This window comes from Rhinoderma darwinii, chromosome 3 (genome assembly GCF_050947455.1).
Source record: "Rhinoderma darwinii isolate aRhiDar2 chromosome 3, aRhiDar2.hap1, whole genome shotgun sequence".
Classification (NCBI taxonomy): domain Eukaryota; kingdom Metazoa; phylum Chordata; class Amphibia; order Anura; family Rhinodermatidae; genus Rhinoderma; species Rhinoderma darwinii.
Genome location: NC_134689.1, coordinates 277,753,106 through 277,779,697, shown reverse-complemented (window position 1 = coordinate 277,779,697; position 26,592 = coordinate 277,753,106). Strand labels below are relative to the sequence as shown.

Here is a 26,592-nt window from a genome sequence, read left to right as displayed (position 1 = left end):
GCTCATACAGATTGAGATTTGGGAATTTAGAGGCCGACTCAAAACCTTGAACTCTCTTGTCATGTTCCTCAAACCCTTCCTGAACCATATTTGTAATGTGGCAGGGCATATCATCCTGCTGAAAGAGGCCACTGCCATTAGGGAATACTGTTAAAAGGGGTGTACTTGGTCTGTAATAATGTTTAGGTAGGTGGTACATGTCAAAAAAACATCCACATGAATGCCAGGACCCAAGGTTTTCCAGTAGCACATTGCCCAGAGCATCACACTACCTCCGCCGGCTTGCCTACTTCCCATAGTACATCCTGGTGCCATCTCTTCCCCAGGTAAGCAATGCACACGGGGTCAGTTTAGATGGGCTAGCCTTCTCTCTCCAGGCACATTATTGGGCACCCATGACTCTGTTGCCTCTTCACTGGATGTCCTTCCTTGGACCACTTTTGGTAGGTACTAATCACTGCATATCGAGAACCCCACAAGACCTGCCATTTTGGAAATGCTCTGACCCAGTCTTCTAGCCATCACAATTTGGTCCTCGTCAAAGTCTCCCAGATACGCTTGCCCATTTCTACTACTTCCAACACATCAACTTCAAGAACTGACTGTTCACTTGTTGTCTAATATATCCAACCCCTTAACGTGTGTGTGTCTGTCTGTCTGTCTGTCTGTCTGTCTGTCTGTCTGTCTGTCTGTTTTTTAATTTTTTTTTATTACTAATTTTAACTGTAACTTTTAAATCCGCCCTGTTACGGTGATGTTCGCCACTATTGGGATTCCAAGTGATCATGAGCTGTGTATAGTAAATCAGAGGCGGAAATAATACAATATGATGGTTATTTTTAATGTATTTATTGGTGACTGGTATCCTTTGTTTTGTTCCCACAGGCCCCTTTGGAGAAAATGTTTACTTTGTCATGTTTACAGTGGCATTTCGGATTGTTAACTGCAGTTTGGTGCAGACCAGCTTTGTCCCTGATGAATACTGGCAGTCCCTTGAAGTGGCACATAATATGACTTTCAAATATCCTTTACTGAAATAACCATATTATTCATCAACTGAGGCAGTCCCTTCTATTCTACGGACAAGTGTTTTTTTCCCTTGGCAGCACACTTGTCACTGGAGCTCTATATCATGCCAATTGCAGTTTGTATGGGTACTTGCATGTCGGCATCTATTTTTAACCACTGTAGGTAAAGGAATGACATATCACAATTGTCCCTTGATGAACCATATGCATTATTTTGCTTTAAATTGTAATTCCACCTAGGCAAAAAAAAAAAAAAACTTGGGTTCCTCGATACCCCGCCTCACGAGTTACATTTATGTGGGTTTTTTGTGGCCAATATCCACCCTGCTGCCCCCATTTAGTTTTTCTTGTTTCAGTTTTCTATCAGCAATGAAATAGAGTTGTTACCCTGGACTCTTATAAGTGAAGTGCTGTAAATAGTCCTACCATATTCATGTAGCCAACACCGTAACAAATCCTTATTTTTCTTAACTGTGGTAATTATGGCTATTTAACATGGGAGTGGAACGAAGGATTGAGGGGGTTCACATACCCCCTGCTGTTCGCCTTGGTTTATAAAGTTTTGGATTGGATTGGCAAGGATGATGTATTCTTTTTGGTAAGCGTACCACACCTGTCTTTTAAATGCAATGGCAATATTTAGGAATTTCAGAAGATATAGGACCTCATTTATCACAACTGTCTTGCCCATAGCAACCAATCGCAGTTCAACTTTTATATCTGCCTCCACACAACTTTTTCCAGAGTTTTTTTTAAAGTGGCATTGCGCTTTTAGCAAAACTTTACCGAAGGGGGGCATAAAACAATAAGAGCCATTACCCATCTGACAAATTCCCATGCCGTTCCAGCACTGCTGCTCCGGTGCTCCCTGCCGCTCTTTGTTGACATTGCTTCACGTGATCACTGCAGCCAATCACTGACAACAGCGATTTTGCACAATATACCACTGAGGCCCGTGATTAGCTACAGCGATCATGTGGGTATACGGGCAAGGCATCACTTCAGCGCTGTCCACAAAGAGTGACAGGAAACCCGAATTCCAGGGTACGTCAGGTGAATGATGGTTCTTTTATTGTTTTATGGCTCTTCCTTTGGCCCATAGTTCTCTAATAATTGGATAATAATAAAAGAATACTTGAATGTGTTGTACAGGATTAGAAGAGTATGGTGGCCTTCTTCCAGAAAAATCGCCACGTTTGTCCATGGGTTATGTCTGGTAGAGCAGCTCAGCTCCATTGAAGTGAATGAATACCCCACACGACCTGTGGACAGGTGCGGTGCTGTTTTTGAAAGAAAGCAGCCATATTTTTCTAATCCTAGACAATCCCTTTCAAGGGAACCTGTCACGTGTATATATGAGTTGTATCCCATCTGACTTTCAGCAGCTTGGCACCATTTACAGTGTAGAACCCTTTTGAAATGAGCTATCTAATGTTAATGTCTTTAAACCATGGCAACATCCGATGTACATGTACAGGGGGTGCTGATGGAAAAAAATGTACAAATTAGTTTAATAAAATTTGAAAAAAAGTGCAATTTTTTTTTTTTTCAACGTAAATTATAAAACATAAATGGTTTTGCCGTGCCCGTAACGATACAAACTCAAGATGTAACGTTCTTTATACCACAAATTCAATAAAGGATCAAAAATCGTATGCACCACATTCACACAGCTACATAGATGGAAAAATAAAAAAGTTTTGGGTCTCGTCTCAGCACAAAACAAATTATATTTTTTAACAAATTGTTTTTATTTTGTAACAATAGTAAAACATAGAGAAAACAATATAAGGCCCTGTTCACAACGTTTTTTGCAGGCAGAAAAAAAAAATCTGCCTGAGAATTCCTAACGTTAATGCAAGGACCGCGGTCGAAAAACACTTGGAAACTAGTGCCGCGGGTTTTTTCTGCCTCCCATTGATTTCAATGGGAAGTCAGAGGTGGGACCACGGCAAGAAAGGACATGCTGCTTTATTTTCCCACGATCGGCCAAAAGCCGCCCAGGAGAAAAAAACGCCTCTGCCTCCCATTGAAATCGATGGAGAACAATTTCGGCCATTTTTTGGCGCCGATTCCGACGCAGTTTTCGCGTCAAAATCAGCACCAAAAGACTCTCTGTGAATAGGGCCTAAATTTAGTGTTGCCATACTGATTCACAGAATAAACATGTCATTTTTACCGGACGGTAAATGCTGTAAAATCAAAACGTAAAAAAAATGGCGATAATGTGGAGCTGAAACGCCAAGGTGTTAAAATGCTGCTAATTTTATTTTTGTGTTACATACATTCGTGGAATTAGAACATGATAAAGTATGTCTTGGTTATGCTAATACGTTACATACATGGCTGATTTATGTTTTTTCTCAGATTTGGTTTCCCAGACTGATACAGGCCGTGTTCTCCAGTATTGCGGATGTAAAACTATACAGTGTTGTGAGGCGCATGGAAAATTCAAGTGTGGCAAAATGGGTGGTATGTGTTCATATGTTAAATAGAACCTTTTACTACCAGTTACATGTCCAGCTGAGAGCACCATGTCATAGGCGCTGCTGCACAAACCCTGGGGCACTTTAAACTACCTGTCTAGCCTTCTCCGTTTTTGAGATATCGGTGCCATTATATTTGGCGCCCAATATGTAAATTACACCCTGTACTGTCAGTGGGCATTTATTTTCATGGAAAGGGCAGGGGGGCGTGATACTTAGCCAATCAGCTGCGGACAGTGTCAGAGCTGTTCGTTCGCGCGCGCACGTTTTACTCCTCTCTCCAGCTCTTGTCAGACAGTGATGACAGGACTGTGTGATCTCGTGCGAGCGATCACACAGCACAAGCCGCTCTGACACTTTCCGTAGCTGAATGGACAGTGTCAGCAAGTAGCATCTGTATTATATACTGAATAAACAACTGATGTCAATGAGCAGGACACAAATTATTATTATTATTATTATACGCTCCTCAGGAGTCGTGTTCTGGTGGTATGCTAACCAGCTAGACTCAGATAGTTTATCCGACCTTCCATTGTAAGTAACATTTTTGGAAGGAACACTATTAATTAAAGGCGAGATAGATTTAGATAGCACCAGCTTATGATGAAATGGGTGCATCAATAGGGGCCCAACCCACTGTAGGCTGTAGAAGATATAACGCACACCAATCGCAATAGATTTGCAAGTAAAAATTCTTTCATTTCTCATACCAGGGTGCAACGTTTCAGTTCAAACATAGACCTTTTTCAAGCGCTACAAATATACAATGATAAGTACATATATATCATTTCCATATAGTATGTAGTATGTGATAAAATAAAAACAATCAAACATTATGTTGCATAGCGTATATACATATATACAGAAGAGGAAGAAACCGATACAGATAATCACAAGTTTCCGTTAATGCAAATGGATCATAAATGCTACTCTTGATCCGGCTGTATGGGTTCAAATGTGGTAAATAAGGCCGTGAATATACTTATATCACACATATAGATATATATGTGATAGATATATCTATATATATATATATATATGTATATATATATATATATATATATATATACACTAATACATGTGTGTGTGTGTGTGTGTGTATATATATATATATATATATATATGTGTGTGTGTGTATATATATATATATATACACTATACATGTATATGATATGATATATAAAAACTACATATAAATGAGATACATATTGTACATGTATATCTCATATCTACATATACAGTATGTTTCTCTCATATATATATATATTTATCTCATATGTACACTATATATATATATATATATATATATTATATATATATAAAAATATGTGAGCTACATACTGTACATATGTGTATATGCTTCTATGGGTAACTAAGTCTAGGGCTACATGGTGACTTTGGCCGTGTCATGTGTTGCACACCCAAAGGTAGCAGTGTCGAGTTGCTTGCACTGCTATTAATGAAATCTGATTTGGGTCGGGTTGAGAGCCATACGTTGCTGCAACTGAGACACGGCTGTCAAAAGATATCCAAACCTGCTGGATTTTTTGCGACGACTTGCAAGTCACAATTCGACGCCATTCGCTTTCATTATTTGTGATGCTGGTAGTCTTGTGTTGAGTGTTGTGGGCAAAGTCACCATGTAGTCCTGGCCGTAATTATAGTGAATGTGTTCTCGCATAAATTCAAAAGGTTTGGGTTCCTGTCAACTGTCATGTCGCGTTTGTTGTATATAGTGGCTCTTAATGCAACCACATTCACAATCATAGTTGTAATGTAACAGCGCAAAATTGGCATAACTCACAAAGACAACCTTTTTTTCCATTTAAAGAGGCTCTGTCACCAGATTTTGCAACCCCTATCTGCTATTGCTGCAGATCGGCGCTGCAATGGAGATTACAGTAACGTTTTTATTTTTTAAAAACGAGCATTTTTGGCCAAGTTATGACCATTTTTGTAGTTATGCAAATGAGGCTTGCAAAAGTCCAAGTGGGCGTGTTTAAAAGTAAAAGTCCAAGTGGGCGTGTATTATGTGCGTACATCGGGGCGTTTTTAATACTTTCACTAGCTGGGCGCTCTGATGAGAAGTATCATCCACTTCTCTTCAGAACGCCCAGCTTCTGCCAGTACAGATCTGTGACGTCACTCACAGGTCCTGCATCGTGTCAGACGAGCGAGGACACATCGGCACCTGAGGCTACAGATGATAGCTACATTGACTTACCTGCTAACGCCGAGGCTGCTGCAGAATCAACTGAAGCCTCTGGTGCCGATGTGGACTTGGACTTTTACTTTTAAACACACCCACTTGGACTTTTGCAAGCCTCATTTGCATAACTACAAAAATGGTCATAACTTGGCCAAAAATGCTCGTTTTTTAAAAATAAAAACGTTACTGTAATCTACATTGCAGCGCCTATCTGCAGCAATAGCAGATAGGGGTTGCAAAATCTGGTGACAGAGCCTCTTTAAATCACACCTCTAATCCCACCCAATCCCTGCCCATACACACCCGGTTCAGCCCACACAGGATCATGCTCTTTTATAGTGCCTCCCACACAGTATAATGCCAAATAGCTGCCCCATACCGTATAATGCCCCCAAAGCTGCCACCATATAGTATAATGACCCCATTAGCTGCCTCTAGTGCCAGTGCCCACGTAGATAGTGAAAAACAGTGCCCGTGTATATAGTGCCAGACACAGCCCCTTGTATATAGTGCCACACAGCCCCCTGCCTTGTATATAGTGCCACACAGCCCCCTGCTTTGTATATAGTGCCACACAGCCCCCTCCCTTGTATATAGTGCCACACAGCCCCCTCCCTTGTATATAGTGCCACACAGCCCCCCTCCCTTGCATATAGTGCCACACAGCCCCCCTCCCTTGCATATAGTGCCACACAGCGCCCCCTTGCATATAGTGCCATTCATTGCCCCTCCCTTGTATATATTGTCACACCGCAACCCCCCCCTGTATATTGCCACACCGCCCCCCCCCCAAAAAAAATATTGTACTTACCTTGTCCCATTCCTGTGAAGCGCTGTACAGCCCCCAGGACAGGACACTTGCGCAGACCAGCGTGATGCAGTGACGTCATCACGCCAGCCTGCGCAGGGAGTCTTCCCGTGCCTTATAGGCTGCAGGCCTAACGTGACCTCCAGCTTATAATATTTGTTTATATCTGCGTCCTCAGGACGCAGATAAAAGTGAATGTAGCTGTTGCTAGCACTAGTGCCAGTCCAGTGCTAGCAACTCCACCGGCCATTAGTGGGCCCCTTGCCCAGTTTGCCCTAACGCCGGCCCTGCTGCCGTCTGCATCACAAGAAAAGCGCCGAATGATGGGAAAGGGAACCGAAAATTCCCCTTGCCAGCGCTGTCAATTGTATTGAGTTCCATAGTATGTAAGGTCCTTCTGGCCCTGTAAAAGCCCATCCCCGTGTGTCTGTGTGTGTGTGTGTGTGTGTGTGTGTGTGTGTGTTATAAACACATGGAAGGACTCCTCACGACCTTATTTACCACATTTGAACCCATACAGCCGGATCAAGAGTAGAATTTATGATCCATTTGCATTAACGGAAACTTGTGATTATCTGTATCGGTTTCTTCCTCTTCTGTATATATGTATATACGCTATGCAACATAATGTTTGATTGTTTTTATTTTATCACATACTACGTACTATATGGAAATACTTATCATTGTATATTTCTAGTGCTTGAAAAAGGTCTATGTTTGGACCGAAACGTTGCACCCCGGTTGCAAATCTATTCCGATTTGGTGTGCGTTATATCTTCTACAGACTTTTAATGAAAGACCGCTTTTGCCAGTTTTATCAAATGATTAACTTTGCGCTTGAGTTTAGGAAGGGTGAAGCCATACGTGGTGGATTCCACATCGCAAATCCACTGCAATTTACAGTACAATACAAGTGGATCCTTCCAGACGTAGCAGAAAAAATCTGCACTGAAAGCTGAGCATGCTGCGGATTTTCAAATCTGAAGTATGCTCATTCTTGTGCGGACAACAGAATTTCACTGATGATTTCACCCTTTGCAATGCATATAGGGAAACCTGCAGCAAGTCCGCATGTAACACATGAGGATTTTGCAGCAGATCCTGGGAAAATTTGCTGCGGATTTGGGGCAAAATCTGCTGCAAATATTAAGCCAGTTGGAAGCAATCCGCTTCTTCGCCTGGTATAGAATTTTAAAAACGGTGTTAAGATAAAGTAATGTCATCTAGATAGCCCAATGTACAGGCAAGCTGTGCGGCTGGGACAGAGAGCCAATACATATTCTGCAAAAGATCTAGCACATCTCTCCCTAAATCCCCTATAACTGGGCAGGCCCAAAGCACATGTAACAGATCTGCAGGTGACGAAAGGGGTTGTTTAAACCCCTCCCCCCCCCCCCCCAAAAAAAAAAACACAATGGAGGAATACTAATGATAGGCAGTAAATATATGTCACATCACCGTATTTAAACTTATACTTCCAATTGCTATAATATAGTGTGGTATTCCCATGTTGGATCCATCTGCTGACAGGGCTTGTGGGCGGAGCTTCAGTTACTATGTGCGCTCTTTGATAACGACATGTCCCACAAGAGCCTGCTTATGCTCGCTTTATTGCTTTCTACCCGCTGAGCTGGAAAGTCCCTCCTCATTTGCATCTCAGAGTGTGCGTGCGCACTCCCAACACTGGCTGTTCTAGACATACAGATAAGTCTGCTTGTGGGATCGTAGAGACAGATTGTCACATACAGATGGTATGCAGCAGTGTATCCACTCAGTCAGCCGAGGATAAGTTGTTGTTTTTTTGTGTTTTCCGCAGCCGCCGTCTGTGGTTTGCCAAATTATGTCGTGCTGATTGAGCAGAACGCGAATGCTGAGGTATGCGCGTTCACGTCCCAGCTGCCAGTCAGCCTGAGCAGGAAGTAGCCGTTACGTCGCTCCAACGCTTGTTACAAACGGCTTATCTTCATGCAGCCATCCTAATGCGCCAATAGCGACCCAATACCGCGATAGTGGCCATTTTACTGACCCACTATGTTTGCCCTCCATACTATACGAGCGTCTTTGGATAAATAAATGTATTTTGAGGTTTTTAATTATGACCTATTATTTCGTTTATTTCCCCCAGAGAACCCCTTTAAGGACACCGTACACATCTTGCCATATCTGGCCCAAATCTTGTGTAAAAAAGCAGGTGTACGATAGACCCTATGTGCACGACTCCGATAACTTTGTGATTGTATTTAGTATAGTATTGCAAATATACTCAAAAAGGAGCCCCAAATAAGCCTCCAAAAATGTTTTCAACATCTGCAGCGTCCCTGTAAAATGTGTCCTAATAAGATATGTAGATAGAGGGTCTTGAGACCTTTTGTAGAACCTACACGAATTGCAATATCCCAGATTTTTGTTTCAGGAACCAAGGGGGATGCCCGAGCCTGCACACAAATTGCATTACACAGTTGCAATTATTCATTAATGAAGGATGCCAAATTCCTCCTGCAACGGAGAGAATAATTTAAGATCACCCGCCCGATACAAATGACACATTCTATTCCCTTTGACCTCCAACCATCAAAGCCTACTAGATTCAAAAGTTCTGTGGACCTGTAGTTTTCCCATATTGGCATACAAGCAAGACTACCTGTAGTGCCCATCCCTTGTTTACTCTTCCACCACACTTTAGGCATCAGTTGATACATGGGCAATGATCCTCCTTTTATATGAAAGGAGTGCATTTCTAAAAGGAAGAAGAAGAAAGAATCGGACCAGATTACAGAGCCTGCGACCCAACCTCCAGAATCCGTTTAGACTTCAGAGTTCCATCCTCTAGAACGTTGATGCTGAAAGGCAGCCATGCATTCAGTATCAGAAGGTGCCCTTCAACTTTGGATTTGGAAATTCATCCAGAATATGTTTAGAAAACTTGCAGTATAAAAAAAAAAATGCCATTTATATGGTACAACTTGAAGACACACTGTAATTTACCTAAGCAATCTCTGCAAGCAACCGTGAGTGGGTCCACTGGCAGCCAGATTGATTTCCCCAATTAATAGTATGACCAGGGCACCCTCAAGTCTTGAATAAGACCCATAACCAAAGTCTTCATATCGGAAGCCAGTAACATCAAAAGAGGTGCGAATTAAGGCAGCAAGATTTCTATAACCAACGAGGACAGGGGGCAACCCTGCCTCGTTTCTCTCTTCAACTGTAAAGGCCCTTTTACACTGGCCAATTTTCCGGCAAACGAGAGTTCAAAGAATGCTCATTCCAAATAATTTCCTTGTGTAAACAGGGCAGCGATCAGCAGATGAACGAGCAATCGTCCGCTGATCGTATAGTTTTAGAAGTGCAAAATATTATGGTAGTCGGCAGCACATCGCCCTGTTTAAAAAGGGAGACGTGCTGCCGACATGATATAAATGTATGGGAACGAGCGCCGATCAAAGAGCTGTCTCATTGCAATAACCAAAATGTGCTGGTATAAAAAGTACCTTAATATATCTCAAATTGTGCCATTCGCACATATCTGAGCCCTAGCGGCAGAATACAGGAACTGAATCCATGTCATGACGGTAGCTCCAAAACCCACTCTATGCTGTCAAACGCCTTGCTGAGTTACATGAGGATTTCTGTCTTTCCAGTACTTCAGTCAGCTGTGCTCCTGGTTTACATGGTACTGCTCCTCAAGAACGCTAACAAACACAATGGAAACCGTGCTTGGCACTCTGGCTTTGTATTATTATCCTCTGGAAGGTTCACATACAAAGAACAGGTGAGACATCTACATTGTCCGCTGTAAACACTCCTATACTACATCGCTTACATGTTAAGAATCTCACTCTTCTTGTTTTATAGCACCAAGTACTTGTTCTTCGTGGCTCTGGCATTTCTTGTCCGGCCAACTGCACTAATTCTCTGGATTCCGTTGCTCCTCTATCATTTTTCCAAAGAACAGAAGAAATTAGACTTGATACTTCATCAGTGTTTACCTGTTGGGTAAGTATTTAGGACACACTGATGCAGATGTACTAATACGGTCTAAGTTTGAGGCAGCGCAAGCTTAGACCAGGCAGTCAGAAGATGCACCAAATTTATCAAAGTGGTGCATACGCTGTGATAAATTTGGCGCATCTAGCTAGACGTACCAGATCCTTTTCCTTATATCACCTTTTAGTTGGCTTAGTTTATACCAGTGTCTTTGTTGCAAAGTTTGTTGCGTGGCATTTAAAGGCTATGTAAACCTTTTTGAAAGTGCTTTTTTTTTTTTTTTTTAAATTAAAATGTTTGTGTGTTTGGTGCAACTTTCAAATTTAGTTTTCATTAAAAATAATTTTTTACACTTTGAGATACAGCTGCTCTGCATTCTGTATACAGAGCAGCTGTATCTTTTGCTAGGACCTGAATCAGTCAAAAGGTAAAAAATTATTTTTAATAAAAACTAATTTGAAAGTTGCACCAAACACACTGCATTTTTATATTAAAAAAAAACAAAAACACTTTTGAAGGTTTACATAACCTTTAAGGCCACAGCCCTTTATGTTACACCACACCCCCTTGTTAATCGTGATGCAAAATGTGTTTAAAACCATAAATGTGGCGCACGGCATGTATGCTAGTATTCTGGTTCAATTTGAATCGTAAATCCGTATCCCTGTGTATAGACTCGGTACAACGCTCTCCTACACAACATGGCGCCATTTATTACAGCAACGCAGGTTGCGTAGCAGAGCGTTGTACCGAGTCTTCAAGATCTATTCGTTCCATTTAATTACCGAGCAATCCGAATTATCCGATGAAAGCCTACGGTAGTCGAAAACGTTCATAATACTTCATAAGTCGATTGCAAAATAAAAAAAATAATTTCACCACTAAACTTGGGTGCCGAGTTCTTGAATTGATATTGCTAAGGCGTGGAATCCTATTCGAGCACCACTACATATCGGAGTGCCGTATATTTCCTAGATATGATCTTGGTAAAGCCATAAAGCCAGTATGACCTTTGTTCGCTAGCACTAGATACGTCTATTAATTACTTAGAATTAAAGAGTATTGCAGTTTCAGCAATGAAAACATATATACAATTTTCCAATAAACTTTCTGTATCAATTCCTTGTAGTTTTTAAGATTTTGCTTGCCGTCATTCAATAGGAACAAGACACCGCTCCGATAATTGTACTGTAACAAGCTGAAAACCTTTGTATCCCATAGTACTGTGTAGTAATGTGTTTCTATGCACAAGAGTTGATTGTGAATGGGCTGGAGGCGATATAATATGACTGGCAATGTCTATATATTGCAGACTGCTCACCCTTGGAGGATCACTAATAATTGACTGGGTATATTTTGGCGAGGTAAGGATAAAGCAATTAGTTAGTAATGTCTATCTAATGCATTTCATATACACTAAACTAAAGAAGGTGGTACAGCTCTGTTCACATCACATTTGTGAACTACGTTCGGCATATGTTCCGGAAAAGCTCCTGGTGCATACGCTGGACGTATTCACAGGGCCCAGTTCACCTGGCGTATGCCAAAAGAGTGTCCTCCTGAGATATTTTTTATTTTATTTTTGCGATGTATATTCCATACAGAGGAAGAAAGTGAAAAACTAAATAATAAAATAATGCATCGGTCCTATTGCCCAACATATGCCTATGTAGTAGCATACATCACAACTTTCTATCGGAGGTATACATCGGGAAAATCCTCCCTACGTGTACCTCCAACATAGGCTCTAAACATAATGTGAACAGAGCCTCATGAACATAGAGCAAGGGGAATTGTTTGGCAATCAGAAGTCTCTACGTGACAAATTCTACTTTTGTATAATCAGAACATTCTATGTTTGTGGACAAAATCACTAACCAATCTGAATAAAAACCTATCTCATGATATATCTCATTAACATAGTGATTTCTGTACATGACAATTTTTAAACTCCGAAAGAAAAATGAGCACATGGGTCCTATTGCTGACGTATGCCTATACAATCCCATACATCACAGCCTTCCATCGGTGGTATACGTCGGGAGATTCTCCGTACAAATACCTCCAACGTAGGCTCTAAAATATAATGTGAACGAAGCCTAAATAGCATAGAGCGGTGGTGGGCGGGGGGGGGGGGGGGGGGGATTGTTTGCCAAAGGGAAGTCACTGTGAAAAATTTTTTTTTTTCCTTGTACATTCAAAACATTTTATATTTGTGGACAAAATCATTTTTATATCTGTAAAGAAAACCCTATATCTCATGAGCTATCTCATTAACATTATGGTTGCGGTACATAACCTCATTCAAACAGCAGGGGGCAGGATCACATAATATTGGGAGTAACATGGACTTTTGTCAGTATGAACATACAACATGCTTTTTAGATTATGATATAATTTAGTGTTTTCTGCTGCAATTTACTGTATGGCGGTTTGTAATGTCACAGAGCATTTCTATAGTCCCAAATTCCCTGTGGAAATGAGCTGTCCTTGTGTGCAGGGAATTCACATTTATTATTACACTCCACCATGTAAATGTCAAGATTTTCTTATTCTCTTACAGTGGACAGTTGTTCAGTGGAATTTTTTGAAGTTTAATGTGCTCCAAAACATCGGCTCTTTCTATGGATCTCATCCGTGGCACTGGTACATCACTCAGGGATTTCCAGTCATCATTGGCACACACTTACCATTCTTTATACATGGCTGTATTGTGGCACCAAAAAGATATCGTGTTCTACTAGTAGCTATCATTTGGACTGTTCTAATATACAGGTAAGCTGTGCAATGAATGTTATGTGAAAAAAAATGCAAATGAGGAAACCTGGATATATTATCAGCTGCCAACATTATGTATATCTGAACAAGTCATTCGCTTCTTCACCGCTGCCCAATACAACACCATGATCTGTGCTGGGGGGTAGAATTGCCCCATCCTGATTACTGCACATGGCACCCAATTTTTTTTATACCATACCGGAACACACTAGGCAGATAAGATGTGTAAAACTACATCGTGTATCCGCAGAATATTCCACACCCGGAAAAACCGCACTAAATATTGGTGCGGTTTTTCGGGCGGCATGTCTGCTGCGGAAATCCTGCAGCAATAAAAAAGTTTATACTTGCCCACCTGTAGTTATGGTGTCGCGTCTCTCTTCTGAGCGTAGGCAGGCCTCCTGGAATTACGCTGTAGTCCATGTGACCGTTGCAGCCTTTGATTGGCTGCAGCAGTCACATGAGATGAAACGTCATTCCAGGAGGCTGGGCTGCGCTCAGAAGAGAGGATCGCATCACTAGGACTACAGCCGGGGGAAGTATGAACTTTTTTTATTAGTTTCAAATGAAAAATTCTTTATTTTTTAGGTTTTTCATTTGCGATTTTTGCAGCGGAATCGCAGCGTTTCTGTCGCAAATGTCGCAACTCATAGCTCTTTGTTGCGGGTTTTACCTCCCCATAGATTTCAATAGGAAAAACCTGCAACAGAAAAACAGTTATTTCGCAGCATAAATTTTCAATTTTCCCTCTGTGTGGCTGAGACTTGTTCAAATCTTACCCACTGCTTCTACTGTATTATGCTGTGGATTTTCCACAATGAATTCCGTTGCGGAAAATCTGCAGTTTTTCCGCCTAGTGTGTTCCTACCCTTAAAAGTCAGAATAGGAAAGGTTGGATGCCAGTCTCTATCTGGCTTATGTTGAACAACTACATTCTTTTTTTTTTTTCCCCATTACATACTAAATATTTAGCAATATAAAACACTGGTTTAAATCAAAAATACCCTACCGTTCTTCTGTGCTTGTGGTCTAAATACTGCATAAGGCAAGGTTCCATTTTATTTTATTTTTTTTGCTTTAATCAGTCTGCATGCTGACTGTCCCTTGACTGCTCCCTTAGCAGCCTCTCCTCTCTTCTCTCGTGAACGAGCATCCTCGCGTCAATCTGCGCATGTGGAAATTCCTCTAGCTGCTGGGTCCACCGCACATGCCCAGATGATTTTATGTCCGTATTTGGATGCCCAACGTTCTCTCTCTTGCATGCCCAGTGTTCTTTCCCAGTCACATATAGCTGGACATGCGTAGAACCCATCTCTGATTACAAACTGTTTTGATCTGCTGCTCCTGGCAAGTGCTCTTTAATTTTAGCACTGGCCAGGCGCAGTGGAAGTCTTCCCTGTCTCCCTCCCTTTTTTTTTTTTTTTTCTTCTGTAGGCAGTGCGCTTTCTCTCCCCACCCTGGCCCGTATTTGTCACAGTCCATATATGGACAGTGACGTTATGAGCTTTCCCTGGACCGGCGTCCCGGGGCAGAGCCTCTATGCACTCTGCCCCGGGATTCCTACTCTGGAGTAAGCCCCTGACATCACTATCCTTATATGGACAGTGACGTCAGGAGCTACTCCAGGACAGGAATCCCCGGCCAGAGCGCTCTGACTGGGGATTCTGCTATTAGATGGAGCTTAGGTGGCGCTATCTACAGAGGAGAGTGGGGCACTACCTAAAAGAGGGTGCGTATGGCACGATCTACAAGGGGGGGGGCTATGTGGCATGTGGCACGATCTACAAGGGGGGGGGCTATGTGGCACGATCTACAGGGGGGGCTATGTGGCACGATCTACAAGGGGGGGGCTATGTGGCACGATCTACAAGGGGAGCTATGTGGCAGGATCTACAAGGGGGGGCTATGTGGCAGGATCTACAAGGGGGGGCTATGTGGCACGATCTAGAAAGAGCGGTATGTGGCACTATGCAGTCGCGCAGCTATAGGGGTTGCAGCGGCCGCAATTGCGACCGGTCGTCCCATTGCCCCCCGCACCATAGCTATTAAAAGTTACTATGATAACTGGGGCCTTTGTAATAAACGACACCGTCCCCAGTTACTATAGTAACAGTATACATACCCTCCTCATTCCTGACGTCTTTCCACATCAAGATGTCCAGATGCTGTGCGCCGTGCACAATGTCACGACGCTGTATGGCGTCAGGACCTCCGCTGCGCCCGTAGTCGAAGAGGAGAGTAAGTATAACATTACTGTCTGCTGGGGCCCTGTATCTAAGCCTTCCTCATGGTAGGCTTAGATACCTGGCCCATGTGTGATCCTGTCTGATGGGCCCTGTATTGAAGCCTAACACATGGTAGGTTTAGATACAAGGCCCCAGAAGACAGTAATCTTTTACTGTAAAAGATTTCTGTCCGATGCGGCCTTGTATCTAAGCCTTCCATGTGGTAGGCCTAGATACGGGGCCCAGCAGACAGGATCACACATGGGCAGAAGTCTCAGAGATTGTAAGCAGCGTCTCAGAGGGGAAGAAGGAGGAGGAGGGGGGATGGTGAGACACATCTACAGGCTGTTACTGTATGGGTGCGGGTATTCAAAACAGTCTCTGAACCAGGAGAAGGGGGGGCAGAGGGGAAGCTGTGCTCCTGCATGAGAAATCCAAACAGGCAGAGAAGAGAACATGTGACCTGTGCTGGGGAATGCCCCTAGAGAAGAGAACATGTGACCAGTGCTGGCGAAGGCCCCTAGAGAAGAGAACATGTGACCATTGCTGAGGAACGCCCCTAGAGAAGAGCACATGTGACCAGTGCTGAGGAACGCCCCTAGAGAAGAGCACATGTGACCAGTGCTGAGGAACGCCCCTAGAGAAGAGCACATGTGACCAGTGCTAGGCAACACCCCTAGAGAAGAGAACATGTGACCAGTTCTGGGCAACACCCCTAGAGAAGAGAACACTGACCAGTGCTGGGGAACGCCCCTAGAGATAAGAACATGTGACCTCTACTCTAGGGGTGTTGCCCAGGACTGAACATGTGACCAGTGCTGGGGAACGCCCCTAGAGAAGAAGTTTGAATTGAAGAAAGCTTGCAAACCAGTTCTGCTTTCACCAACCCTCATAAGAAGGAAAGCTGGATGCAAAAAACAGATAAGTGCAGATTTTTTTTCTACAGGGACTTAGTTACTTGCATGAAGATTATTTTTTCTGGCCAAACGGTTTCCATAGCCTTTACGTGATTCATGATGAAGATTCAAGTGAAGGATTTTGCTACTAATGCATAGACCCTGAATTGTGTATTTGCAGCATTAGATGGACCAGGATATTAAATCTGTGTTGTAGGTACTGCAATATGTCTGCTTTATTTTTTAGCACTTTGAGCCATAAGGAATTTCGATTTATCTATCCGGTACTGCCACTCTGCATGATCTTCTGTGGTAAGCGGTGCATTTTTTTTAAAAATCATTTTCTGTCTGTTGTGTTTAGTTTGATAACTTTATGCACTATATTCATTGACTAAGATGCCATAGTTCTAAGAACTTTTTCTTTGTTCGGTAAGGGCCAGTTCACACAGTTTTTTGATGTGGAAACCGCGTCAGAAAACGCACCAAAAAAACGTCCGAAAATGCCTCCCATTGATTTCAATGAGAGGCGTTTTTTTCCCGCGAGCGGAAAAACCTGCTTGCGGGAAAAAGAAGGGACATGCCCTATCTTCGGGCGTTTACTCTTCTGACCTCCCATTGACATCAATGGGAGGCAGAAGAAGCGTATTTCACTGCGTTTTTTTGCCTGCGGCGCTCAATGGCCACGGGCGAAAAACGCAGTGAAAATCCGCATGCAGGCAGAGCAAAATCTGCCACAAGATTCCAAACTGAATTTTGAGGCAGATTTTCTGCCTGCAAAAAAACTCAGTGTGAACCCAGCCTATAGGATGCAATGATGTCGTACAGAGCAGAGGGTTGTGATACTTTGTGTCTACATTGAATCTCTTAGGATATGTTCCCACAGGCAGAATATGCTGCAGATTTTCCACAATGGAAAATCTGCAGCAAAATCTCAAAAAATGCAGGTAAATCAGTCACCGAAATCTGCAGCAAATATTGAATTTTTGCTGCGCATATTTCTGCGGAATCCCAATGTAGCTGCGGAAATAATTTCATATTTTCCACAGCTGTTTTACCTGCGGATTTAGTGAGAAACATTGATTGTAACAAACTTTATATGCACCTGCAAATTTACTGTGTTTTGCATCCCATTCAAGTCTATAGCCAAAAAATGCAAGATCTCCTCATAAATTAACATGCTGCGGATTTGAAAGCTGCACCGCAGAACACGTCCCGCACGACTGTTGTGCATTTTTTTTCCAGCAGTTTGGCGCTGAGGTTTGCAGAAATCTCATCCACTTTACCGCTACTGTAAATGCTGCAGAAGTTCCGCAGAGTTCTGTTGTGGTAATTCCGTAGCCTATCCTGCCTGTGAGAACATATCCTTAGGCCCCATGCACACGAACGTGCTTTTGCGGCCGCAATTACCCCGAAAATCCACGGGAGAATTGCGGCCCAATTCATTTCTATGGACCCAGGAACCCAGATCGCAGAAAGAACGAACATGTCTTATTACGGCCGTGTTCTGCGGTACAGGCTCATAGGAAATAATGGACGGGCCATGTGCACGGCCCGCGATTTGCGGGTGACACTCCGACCCCGGCCGACCCGAAATTTGTGTGCGTGAGGCCTTACTGTAGTCACTTGGAGACAGGCGTCTTTCTTCTTACCCGGGTAGAGTCATTATCTGCTATTAATTTGCTGTTGTTGTTTTCCTTACACTTACAAGAATAATTCTGTCTCCAGGCTTTTCAGTTTCAAATATTAAACGTTGGAAGAAACCAGCTATTGGCCTTTTAGTTTTATCAAATCTGCTACCTGCTCTTTACACGGGGTTGATTCACCAGAGAGGAGCCCTGGACATAATGACCAACATTCAACAACTATGTAGCAAAGAGAATTCCTCTCTCCTAATTCTGATGCCTTGTCACTCTATTCCCTTCTACAGGTGAGCAGCGGTTCACGGAGTAGTCGCTTACCTCGTAGTTTAGTATGTAGTGGTAATTTTATGGGTATGTGCACGCTACAACGCCAATTACGTCTGAAATTACGGAGCTGTTTTCAGGAGAAAACCGCTCCTGAATTTCAGACGTTTTTGCATGTACTCGCGTTTTTCGCGGCGTCTTTTACAGACCTAATTGGAGCTGGTTTTCATTGGAGTCAATGAAAAACGGCTTCAATTACGTCCTAAGAAGTGTCCTGCACTTCTTTGCCGCGGGCGTAAGTTTACGCGCCGTCTTTTGACAGCGACGCGTAAAATGACAGCTCGTCTGCACAGAACATCGTAAGACCCATTGCAAGCAATGGGCAGATGTTTGCCGACGTATTGGAGCCGTCTTTTCAGGCGTAAAACGCCTCCATTACGTCTGAAAAGAGGTCGTGTGCACATACCCTAACCATGACTAAATGCTTGTGCTCTTTAGGCCCCTGCACATGTAGCGGAAAGCTCTATGGCAAATCTGCCACAAAATTTGTGTTACGCCAATGCGTGGATTTCATCCCTTCTCGATTACTGAGAAATTCCACAGCGGGTAGATGAGAATTGTTCAAACGTGTCTGGTACTCTATTCCGCTGCCGATTTGTTGTCTGTCAATCCACCGCTAATATGCAGAGTGTGTTGGAGGCCTTTAAGTGGCTGTCTCATGGTCAGTTCACACAGTTTTTTGACGCGGAAAACGCGCCAAAAAACGGCCGAAATGGCTTTCATTGATTTCAATGGGAGGCGTTTTTTTTTCCCCACGAGCGGAAAAAACGGCTCGCGGGAAAAAGAAGCGATATGCCCTATCTTCGGGCGTTTACATCTCTGATCTCCCATTGACATCAATGGGAAGCAGAGAAAGCGTATCTCGTGGTGTTTTTGCCCATCGGCGCTCAATGGCCGCTAGCGAAAAACGTGGCAAACGGCGTGCAGGCAGATCAAAATCTGCCTCAAAATTCCGAATGGAATTTTGAGGCAGAATTTTCTGCCTGCAAAAAACTCTGTGTGAACATAGCCTTAGAATCTAGCCACCTCCTGCTTCCCCTGCATTCTTTCAGCTGTTTTCTCAAGGGGAAGCTGGTTCAGCAGCTGCTGCAGGGAAAAGGTAGCGTTATATACATATATAAACGCCCAGCTCAGAGCAGGGGGTTTCTCTTTCTTAGCAGCTCTATGTTATAAAGGGGGACCCCACTCAGATATTTTATATATCCTAACACTGCATATTCACACTGCTTGCTGTCAACCTCTTTATTTCCGGCATAAAGCTATATACTCTTATGCAAATTTAAAGACATTTACTAGTTTCTAGAGGAAATTGTCTTCATTGTTGTTTGGCCGTGTCCCTCATCATTTTGACTATAACAGATCTCTAATATTTGATGAAACAAACTCACTGTTACAAAAGCTAATTGTATCTGGTTCTTTTTTTTTTCCCAGCCATGTTCATTGCCCCATTGAGATGAATTTTCTTGAGTGTCCTCCAGATTTAGATGAGCACGATACATATGTTGATGAAGCTGATCTATTTTACGTAAGCCCCCTGGCTTGGCTCAATGCAGAATTTTATGATTCCAAGCGATTACCAACGCACTTAGTTATGTTCAGTGTTCTAGCACAGGTGAGCATAAGGCATGAATACCCGGGTCGTCATTCTCCCTTTTACTTATAAATGGGGCCTCTGGGACTTTTTGTTGAGCCAGGGGTATAGATGTCTTCTTATGGAGCACACTCCTGGTTCCAATGTATGGACCTGAATAAACATGTAGACAAACACAACAATACACTACAGCGATGCAGGGCGGCATAAATTAAAGTTTGTCCTTTCGGCTAGTTTAATATATAAATGAAGATTAATCTCAGCATAATGAAAAGTTCAGCAGCTTTAGGGTATGTTCACACGCACTATTTACGGACGTAATTCAGGCGTTTTACGCCTGGAATTACGGCCGAAAATACTGCTTGAAAGCGCAGGCAAACATCTGGCCATTCATTTGAATGGGCTTTACGATGTACTGTGCAGACGGTCATTTTTTTTACGCGCCGCTGTCAAAAGACGGTGCGTAAAAAAAGATGCCCACGTCAAAGAAGTGCCTGTCACTTCTTGGGACGTAATTGGAACCGTTTTCCATTGACTCCATAGAAAAACAGCTCCAATTACGTCCGTAATGGACGCTGCGAAAAACGGCTGCACATGCCATTACGTCTGAAATTCAGGAGCTGTTTTCGCCTGAAAACAGCTCCGTAATTTCAGCCGTAACAGGCGTGCACGTGTGAACATACCTTTATAATACATGTTTCATTTCCTCATAATTTTCAATATCTGTCATCAATAAATAGAAACATAAATTTATGTTGCAGTGTAAAAATGTATTTATACGAGTGCTACAACTGTCACCTGTAAATATACACAGTTGAGTCACATTATTATGACCAGTTTCAACGTCAGCAGCGTGTAGCCTATGAAGGAAGTGATGTGTCCTGGGCTGGCGTGGTGGGTATATAAGGTGTGCGATCGGCTGTCTGATCACATATCACTTGTTGCAATGGGTAATAGGGGCGACTTGTCAGAGTTGCAAAAAGGGATGATTATTGGCTTTTCGGGCCAAGGGTGGCGGTATTTCTCTAACAGCGCAGTTTGTGAACTGTTCGCATTCTGCTGTGGTGAAAGTGTATCGTCTGTGGACAAATGGCACCATTGGGAATAACCGACGTGGAAACTGCAGGAACACCACGTGCCATTGATGTGGGAGGTGAACGTCGACTATGAAGGTGTGCGAGGGCCGAACGACACGCTACAGTGGAGCAGCTCACTGTGAAAGTCAACCAGGGGTCTTCCAGACGTGTGTCTAAAACAAAAGTTCAGCGAACCCTACTGCGTATGGGGCTCTGAAGCGGACGAATGCTCATTGCTCCTATGCTAATAAAAGGTGCATCAGGAAAAACCAAAAACTTCAATTTGCACGACCGTATCGGAATTGGACCACCAATGATTGGCAAAGGGTTGCCTCCTCTGATGAGTCATGTTTTCTGCTTCATCAAATGGATGTACGTTGGTGTGTCAGGCAAAAAATTAGAGAACAAGCACCCTGCAACCATTGCTGGAAGAACACAAGCTGGTGGCAGTGTTATGGTCTGGGAAAAAAACAAATTGATGCCATTTTCTGGGCCCACTTGTCCATGTAGAAGGCTCTGATCTGAGTATGAATCCATCGTTGCAGATCACGTCCACCCATTCATGCTGTGTGTCTTCCCTGGGGCAGATGGAATCTTCCAGCAAGAGAATGTGACATGTCACGGCTAGAAATGTCTGACAGTGGTTGTAAGAGCACGACCAAGACTTCCAGGATTACTAGATCACCAGACTTGAACCCAATTGAGCATCTGTGGGACCACCTCGACTGTCTTGTTGGCTCTATGGATCCTCCCCCCCCATGCACCCTCCAGCAAATGTGGGATGTACAGCAGTCATCATGGCTCCAGATACCTGAGACAACCAGCACCTTATTGAGTCACCCCCAGCCCGTCAGCTGCTGTCCGTGCTGCACACGGCGGTTAACCTGGATATTAGCTGGTGGGCATAATAATGTGACTGTGTGTATACATCAGCAGCACAAATCTCTCTTCTGTCCTGTTTGCTGCAATGTACCAGTGCAGGTAAAGTGTAGTTCAGGCCATTTAGTTCAGGGGGCAGTCTAGGCTCGATTCAACTGATCCACCTCTTAGCAAGACCAGGTCTGTGTGGGTATTCAGCCTATTGCGGCTCTTACCTAAAGCTTTTTACAAAGGCACGCAGAAGTTTTTTCTGTTGGATTCTGTTCGAATCAGACAGAAAAAAAAGCTCATTGCATTGCTGCTAGGGGAGAATATCTTCGTATATACATGCCCAATGGAGCCTCCGTACTAGTGAGCTGCACAGCCTCCATGCACTACCGTACAGGCTCTGTGCACATGGGCTCTAAGGATTTAAACAAGAACGATTCCACTGATTGCATTTTAATTCTCACTATTTTTAAGATCTCTGCTTGCTACATACATTAGAAAGTTGCATACAAATTCTTTAATATATGTAAAAAAAAGTGAACTGTTACTATTAGATTCAAAAAGACAAACGGTGCCTGGTAATATTTAAAACTTGGCACACAAAAAAAGTGTTTATTTTAATTTTTTAGTTCCTATCTTCAACACTGGGTGAACCGCAGCCACCCGGCATATCAATTGTTGCATATAATGTAGGGAACTATCACTTTATACTACTCTGTATAAGCAACAGTTTGCACGTACGAAGCACTGAACATAGCGCAATATACAGATGTAGCAAACTTGACATTGAATTTTGGCATGTCACGTGCTGCATCGTAGTATGTAACGTGTTCAAAGGTTGCTAGATTGCACTATATAACGCTTTAAGTGTCAAGTTTGCTACTTTTGTATAAGTTAAAGCAACCCTTCAGTCTTCTACCTGTGTTAACTTTGTATACAGTGTAGCACAGGTGTCAGCAACTTTTGGCACTCCAGCTGTTGTGAAACTACAATTCCCAGCATGCCTGTGGCTGAAATAATATAGCTTTTGGCTGTCAGTGCATGCTGCAAGTTGTGGTTTCACAACAGCTGGAGTGCCGAAGGTTGCTGGTCCTTGATGTAGCAAGTGGCTGCTCTAACTTACAGTCTTCAGAGGCAACAAGTGAGATTTCATCCATTTAGTAGTGTAGCATTATGAGTGCTGCCAGAGATTTGACACTGGGATGGAGCTTCACCTTCCAGCAGGACAATGACCCTGACCCCAAACATACCTCTAAATCTACAATGGAGTGGTTTAAAGAGGCTCTGTCACCAGATTTTGCAACCCCTATCTGCTATTGCAGCAGATAGGCGCTGCAATGTAGATTACAGTAACGTTTTTATTTTTAAAAAACGAGCATTTTTGGCCAAGTTATGACAATTTTTGTATTTATGCAAATGAGGCTTGCAAAAGTCCAAGTGGGTGTGTTTAAAGTAAAAGTCCAAGTGGGCGTGTATTATGTGCGTACATCGGGGCGTTTTTACTACTTTTACTAGCTGGGCGTTCTGACGAGAAGTATCATCCACTTCTCTTCAGAACGCCCAGCTTCTGGCAGTGCAGACACAGCGTGTTCTCGAGAGATCACGCTGTGACGTCACTCACTTCCTGCCCCAGGTCCTGCATCGTGTCGGCCACATCGGCAGCAGAGGCTACAGTTGATTCTGCAGCAGCATCAGCGTTTGCAGGTAAGTAGGTACATCGACTTACCTGCAAACGCCGATGCTGCTGCAGAATCAACTGTAGCCTCTGGTGCCGATGTGTCCTCGCTCGTCCGACACGATGCAGGACCTGTGAGTGACGACACAGCGTGATCTCTCGAGAACACGGCTGTGTCTGCACTGCCAGAAGCTGGGCGTTCTGAAGAGAAGTGGATGATACTTCTTGTCAGAACGCCCAGCTAGTAAAAGTAGTAAAAACGCCCCAATGTACGCACATAATACACGCCCACTTGGACTTTTACTTTAAACACACCCACTTGGACTTTTGCAAGCCTCATTTGCATAAATACAAAAATTGTCATAACTTGGCCAAAAATGCTCGTTTTTTAAAAATAAAAACGTTACTGTAATCTACATTGCAGCGCCGATCTGCTGCAATAGCAGATAGGGGTTGCAAAATCTGGTGACAGAGCCTCTTTAAGGGGAAACATATAATAAATGTCTTGGAATGGCCAAGTCAAAGCCCAGACCTCAATCCAGGTGTGAATCCATGGTATGACTTGTAGACTGCTGTACACCAAAGCAACCCATCTAACTGGGAGTTTGAGCAGTTTTGTCTATAAGAATGGGCAAAAATCTCAGTGTCTAGATGTGCTCAGCTAATAGACACACATCCCAAGATACCTCATCCATAGTTGCAGCAAAAGCTGGCTCTACAAATAGACGTATACTTATGGCATAAAAACAGAACGTTAATGTGCATAATTTTTTGTGTCACAGTAAAAAAATAATAATAATATTGCCCCTTGGAAGTGATAGGCATGTTGTGTAGATCAAAATAGTACAAATCCCCCAAAAATCCATTTTAATTCAAGGCTGTAATGCCAAAAAACATACTTTTGCAAGGCACTGTATATTTGATATTTTACCCTTGGTTAATAACTACGACCGTTGCCTAATGGTCCTATTACAGAGACCTTGCATTTTTGACGTTTTCCTCTGCAGAAACACCATAAGTGTCTTTTTTTATTTAAAACAAAGTTAGCTGGAATAAGATGCACCTAGTTTATTAGAAGGATCAGGTCTGCGAACCAGAAAAAAAAATCTTCCCCTATAATTTAGGCCAGTTTCTCGCGTAAATTATATTAAAATGTCGGGCTGTGGAAGGCGCCTTTCATTAAGCTATGCCCACCTTTTGGTAAAGTGGTGTGAGTGGTAGAAAAGTCGCATTTTTCTGCGCAAATTGCGACTTTTCTACGCCAATTGTTACATTTTCCCCACACAATTTTCAGAATCCTTCATTTCACAATGTAAGGTTTGGTTGGATTGCATGTTTGAGATTGGTGCAGCAGTTGTAGCTTTTTATAATTTCCGGTTTTCTTGCTAGGAAATAAACTCATTCCTGACCACAAACCATTATGTGAGGACAACATCTGTATTCCACACTCATCTACCAGAAGGTCGGACTGGAAGCTACATATACTTGTACGAACGAGAAGTGAAATAAAGCCTTGGACCAACGATGGATCTAGGATTATGTGTAAGGGGGGTGACCACTGGATGAGATAGGATTGTTCTTATAAAGCGGTGACCATGCCATTCCTTCAATGATCAGGACTGGTTTTTAAGATTCTGTTCCATGGATTCACTGTGACTTGGCTACACCTAAGCGGAATACCGAAATGACAAGAAGCTCAGCGCAAGCCTTGTGTGTATATGTATAAATGATCTTATAAAACAAAATGATTTTAAATAAAGATTTTTTTTATTTTTTTTAAATTCTTTTATTACTTTACAAATAATAAGAACAATGTTTTTAAACCGCAAGAAAAATGCCAGAGAGAAGAACTTTAAAATGAGTAACCAGTATTCTATTAGAAAAAGAAGGTGAACACTGCACGTGTAATAGCACAACAGACAGACGTGGTTACTTGTGATTCAGAGATCGTAGGTGAAAGACATTGAATCGTGCAAGCAAATAAAAAGAACCAAAGCCTAAACGGATAGTACAACAGAGACCGCCAGTCACTTAGCGCTAGGATAAGATGCCTGCCACTACAGCGCTTACAGGGTCCCAGCAGTAGTTACAGATCACGTGCTACTTATCCTGCCTCTAATCTTACAGCCATTTAAAGTGATCCATGCTGTTCAATATTTAGGATCGAAGGGCAGCTGCCCTAATTCTATTTCAACATTCGCCATCTGTCTTCCATTGGCACGACCAGGTTTATTCCATTTACCTTCTCTCTTATATCGAGCCTGAGGCTTCTCTTCCTCCTTTCTGAGATTTTTATTTTCTGCGTTCTTGTAAGGAGTTCTTCCTTCTGGTTTTCTGCAAGAGAAGAATGTTGTAATTCTAATCAGGAATGGTTCACTATGAGAAAATTGTACGCATTTTATTCTTCACTGTTAGGGTATGTTCACACTACAGCGTCTGTAACGGCCGAAATTACGGGGCTGTTTTCTCCTGAAAACAGCCCCATCATTACAGCCGTAACGGCATGTGCAGGCGCTCCAACGCCGCTTCAATTACGGACGTAATTGGCGCTGCTTTTCATTGGAGTCAATGAATAGCGGCTCCAATTACGCCCCAAGAAGTGACAGGTCACTTCTTTGACGAGGGCGTCTATTTATGCGCCGTCTTTTGACAGACAAACGTCAGCCCATTGCTTTCAATGGGCAGATGTTTGTCAACGCATTCAAGCCGTAATTTTGGATGTAATTCGGGGGTTAATACGTCCGTAATTAGTGTGTGTGTGTGTGAACATATCCTTAAGTTCAGGCTGTGAGGTCTTTCTCTATAGTGCACAATGAGCCGTAGATCATACGGGTAAGAATGTAGAGAGCTCCCGCCAACCTGAACTCTTGTGCTACACTGCCCGCTTGTTAGGGCATATTCACACAGCTTATTTTCAGGCATAATTCAGAGCGTAAAATGCTAATTTTTGCTTTTATATATGCTTGAACTACGCCTGAAAACCGCTTACCAATGAAATATAA

At 42.8% G+C, this 26,592-nt stretch overlaps 2 protein-coding genes across 2 annotated transcripts in view; one reads left to right on the top strand and one right to left on the bottom strand.

The window, feature by feature from the left end:
* PIGB (phosphatidylinositol glycan anchor biosynthesis class B) overlaps positions 1 to 25,371 on the top strand; it is a 31,079-nt gene extending 5,708 nt beyond the window's left edge. Inside the window, exons 2-12 of the mRNA XM_075857970.1 lie at positions 886 to 1,021; positions 1,509 to 1,626; positions 3,396 to 3,500; positions 10,173 to 10,303; positions 10,387 to 10,527; positions 11,831 to 11,882; positions 13,082 to 13,293; positions 16,665 to 16,729; positions 18,143 to 18,344; positions 19,813 to 19,993; positions 24,980 to 25,371. Coding sequence (XP_075714085.1) covers positions 886 to 1,021; positions 1,509 to 1,626; positions 3,396 to 3,500; positions 10,173 to 10,303; positions 10,387 to 10,527; positions 11,831 to 11,882; positions 13,082 to 13,293; positions 16,665 to 16,729; positions 18,143 to 18,344; positions 19,813 to 19,993; positions 24,980 to 25,099 — 1,463 coding nt within the window. The 3' untranslated portion in view covers positions 25,100 to 25,371. The remainder of the gene's footprint in view (positions 1 to 885; positions 1,022 to 1,508; positions 1,627 to 3,395; positions 3,501 to 10,172; positions 10,304 to 10,386; positions 10,528 to 11,830; positions 11,883 to 13,081; positions 13,294 to 16,664; positions 16,730 to 18,142; positions 18,345 to 19,812; positions 19,994 to 24,979) is intronic.
* Positions 25,336 to 26,592, bottom strand: part of CCPG1 (cell cycle progression 1) — a 35,681-nt gene continuing 34,424 nt past the window's right edge. The window contains exon 10 of the mRNA XM_075857969.1: positions 25,336 to 25,924. Within this exon, the coding sequence (XP_075714084.1) occupies positions 25,741 to 25,924 (184 nt within the window). The 3' untranslated portion in view covers positions 25,336 to 25,740. The remainder of the gene's footprint in view (positions 25,925 to 26,592) is intronic.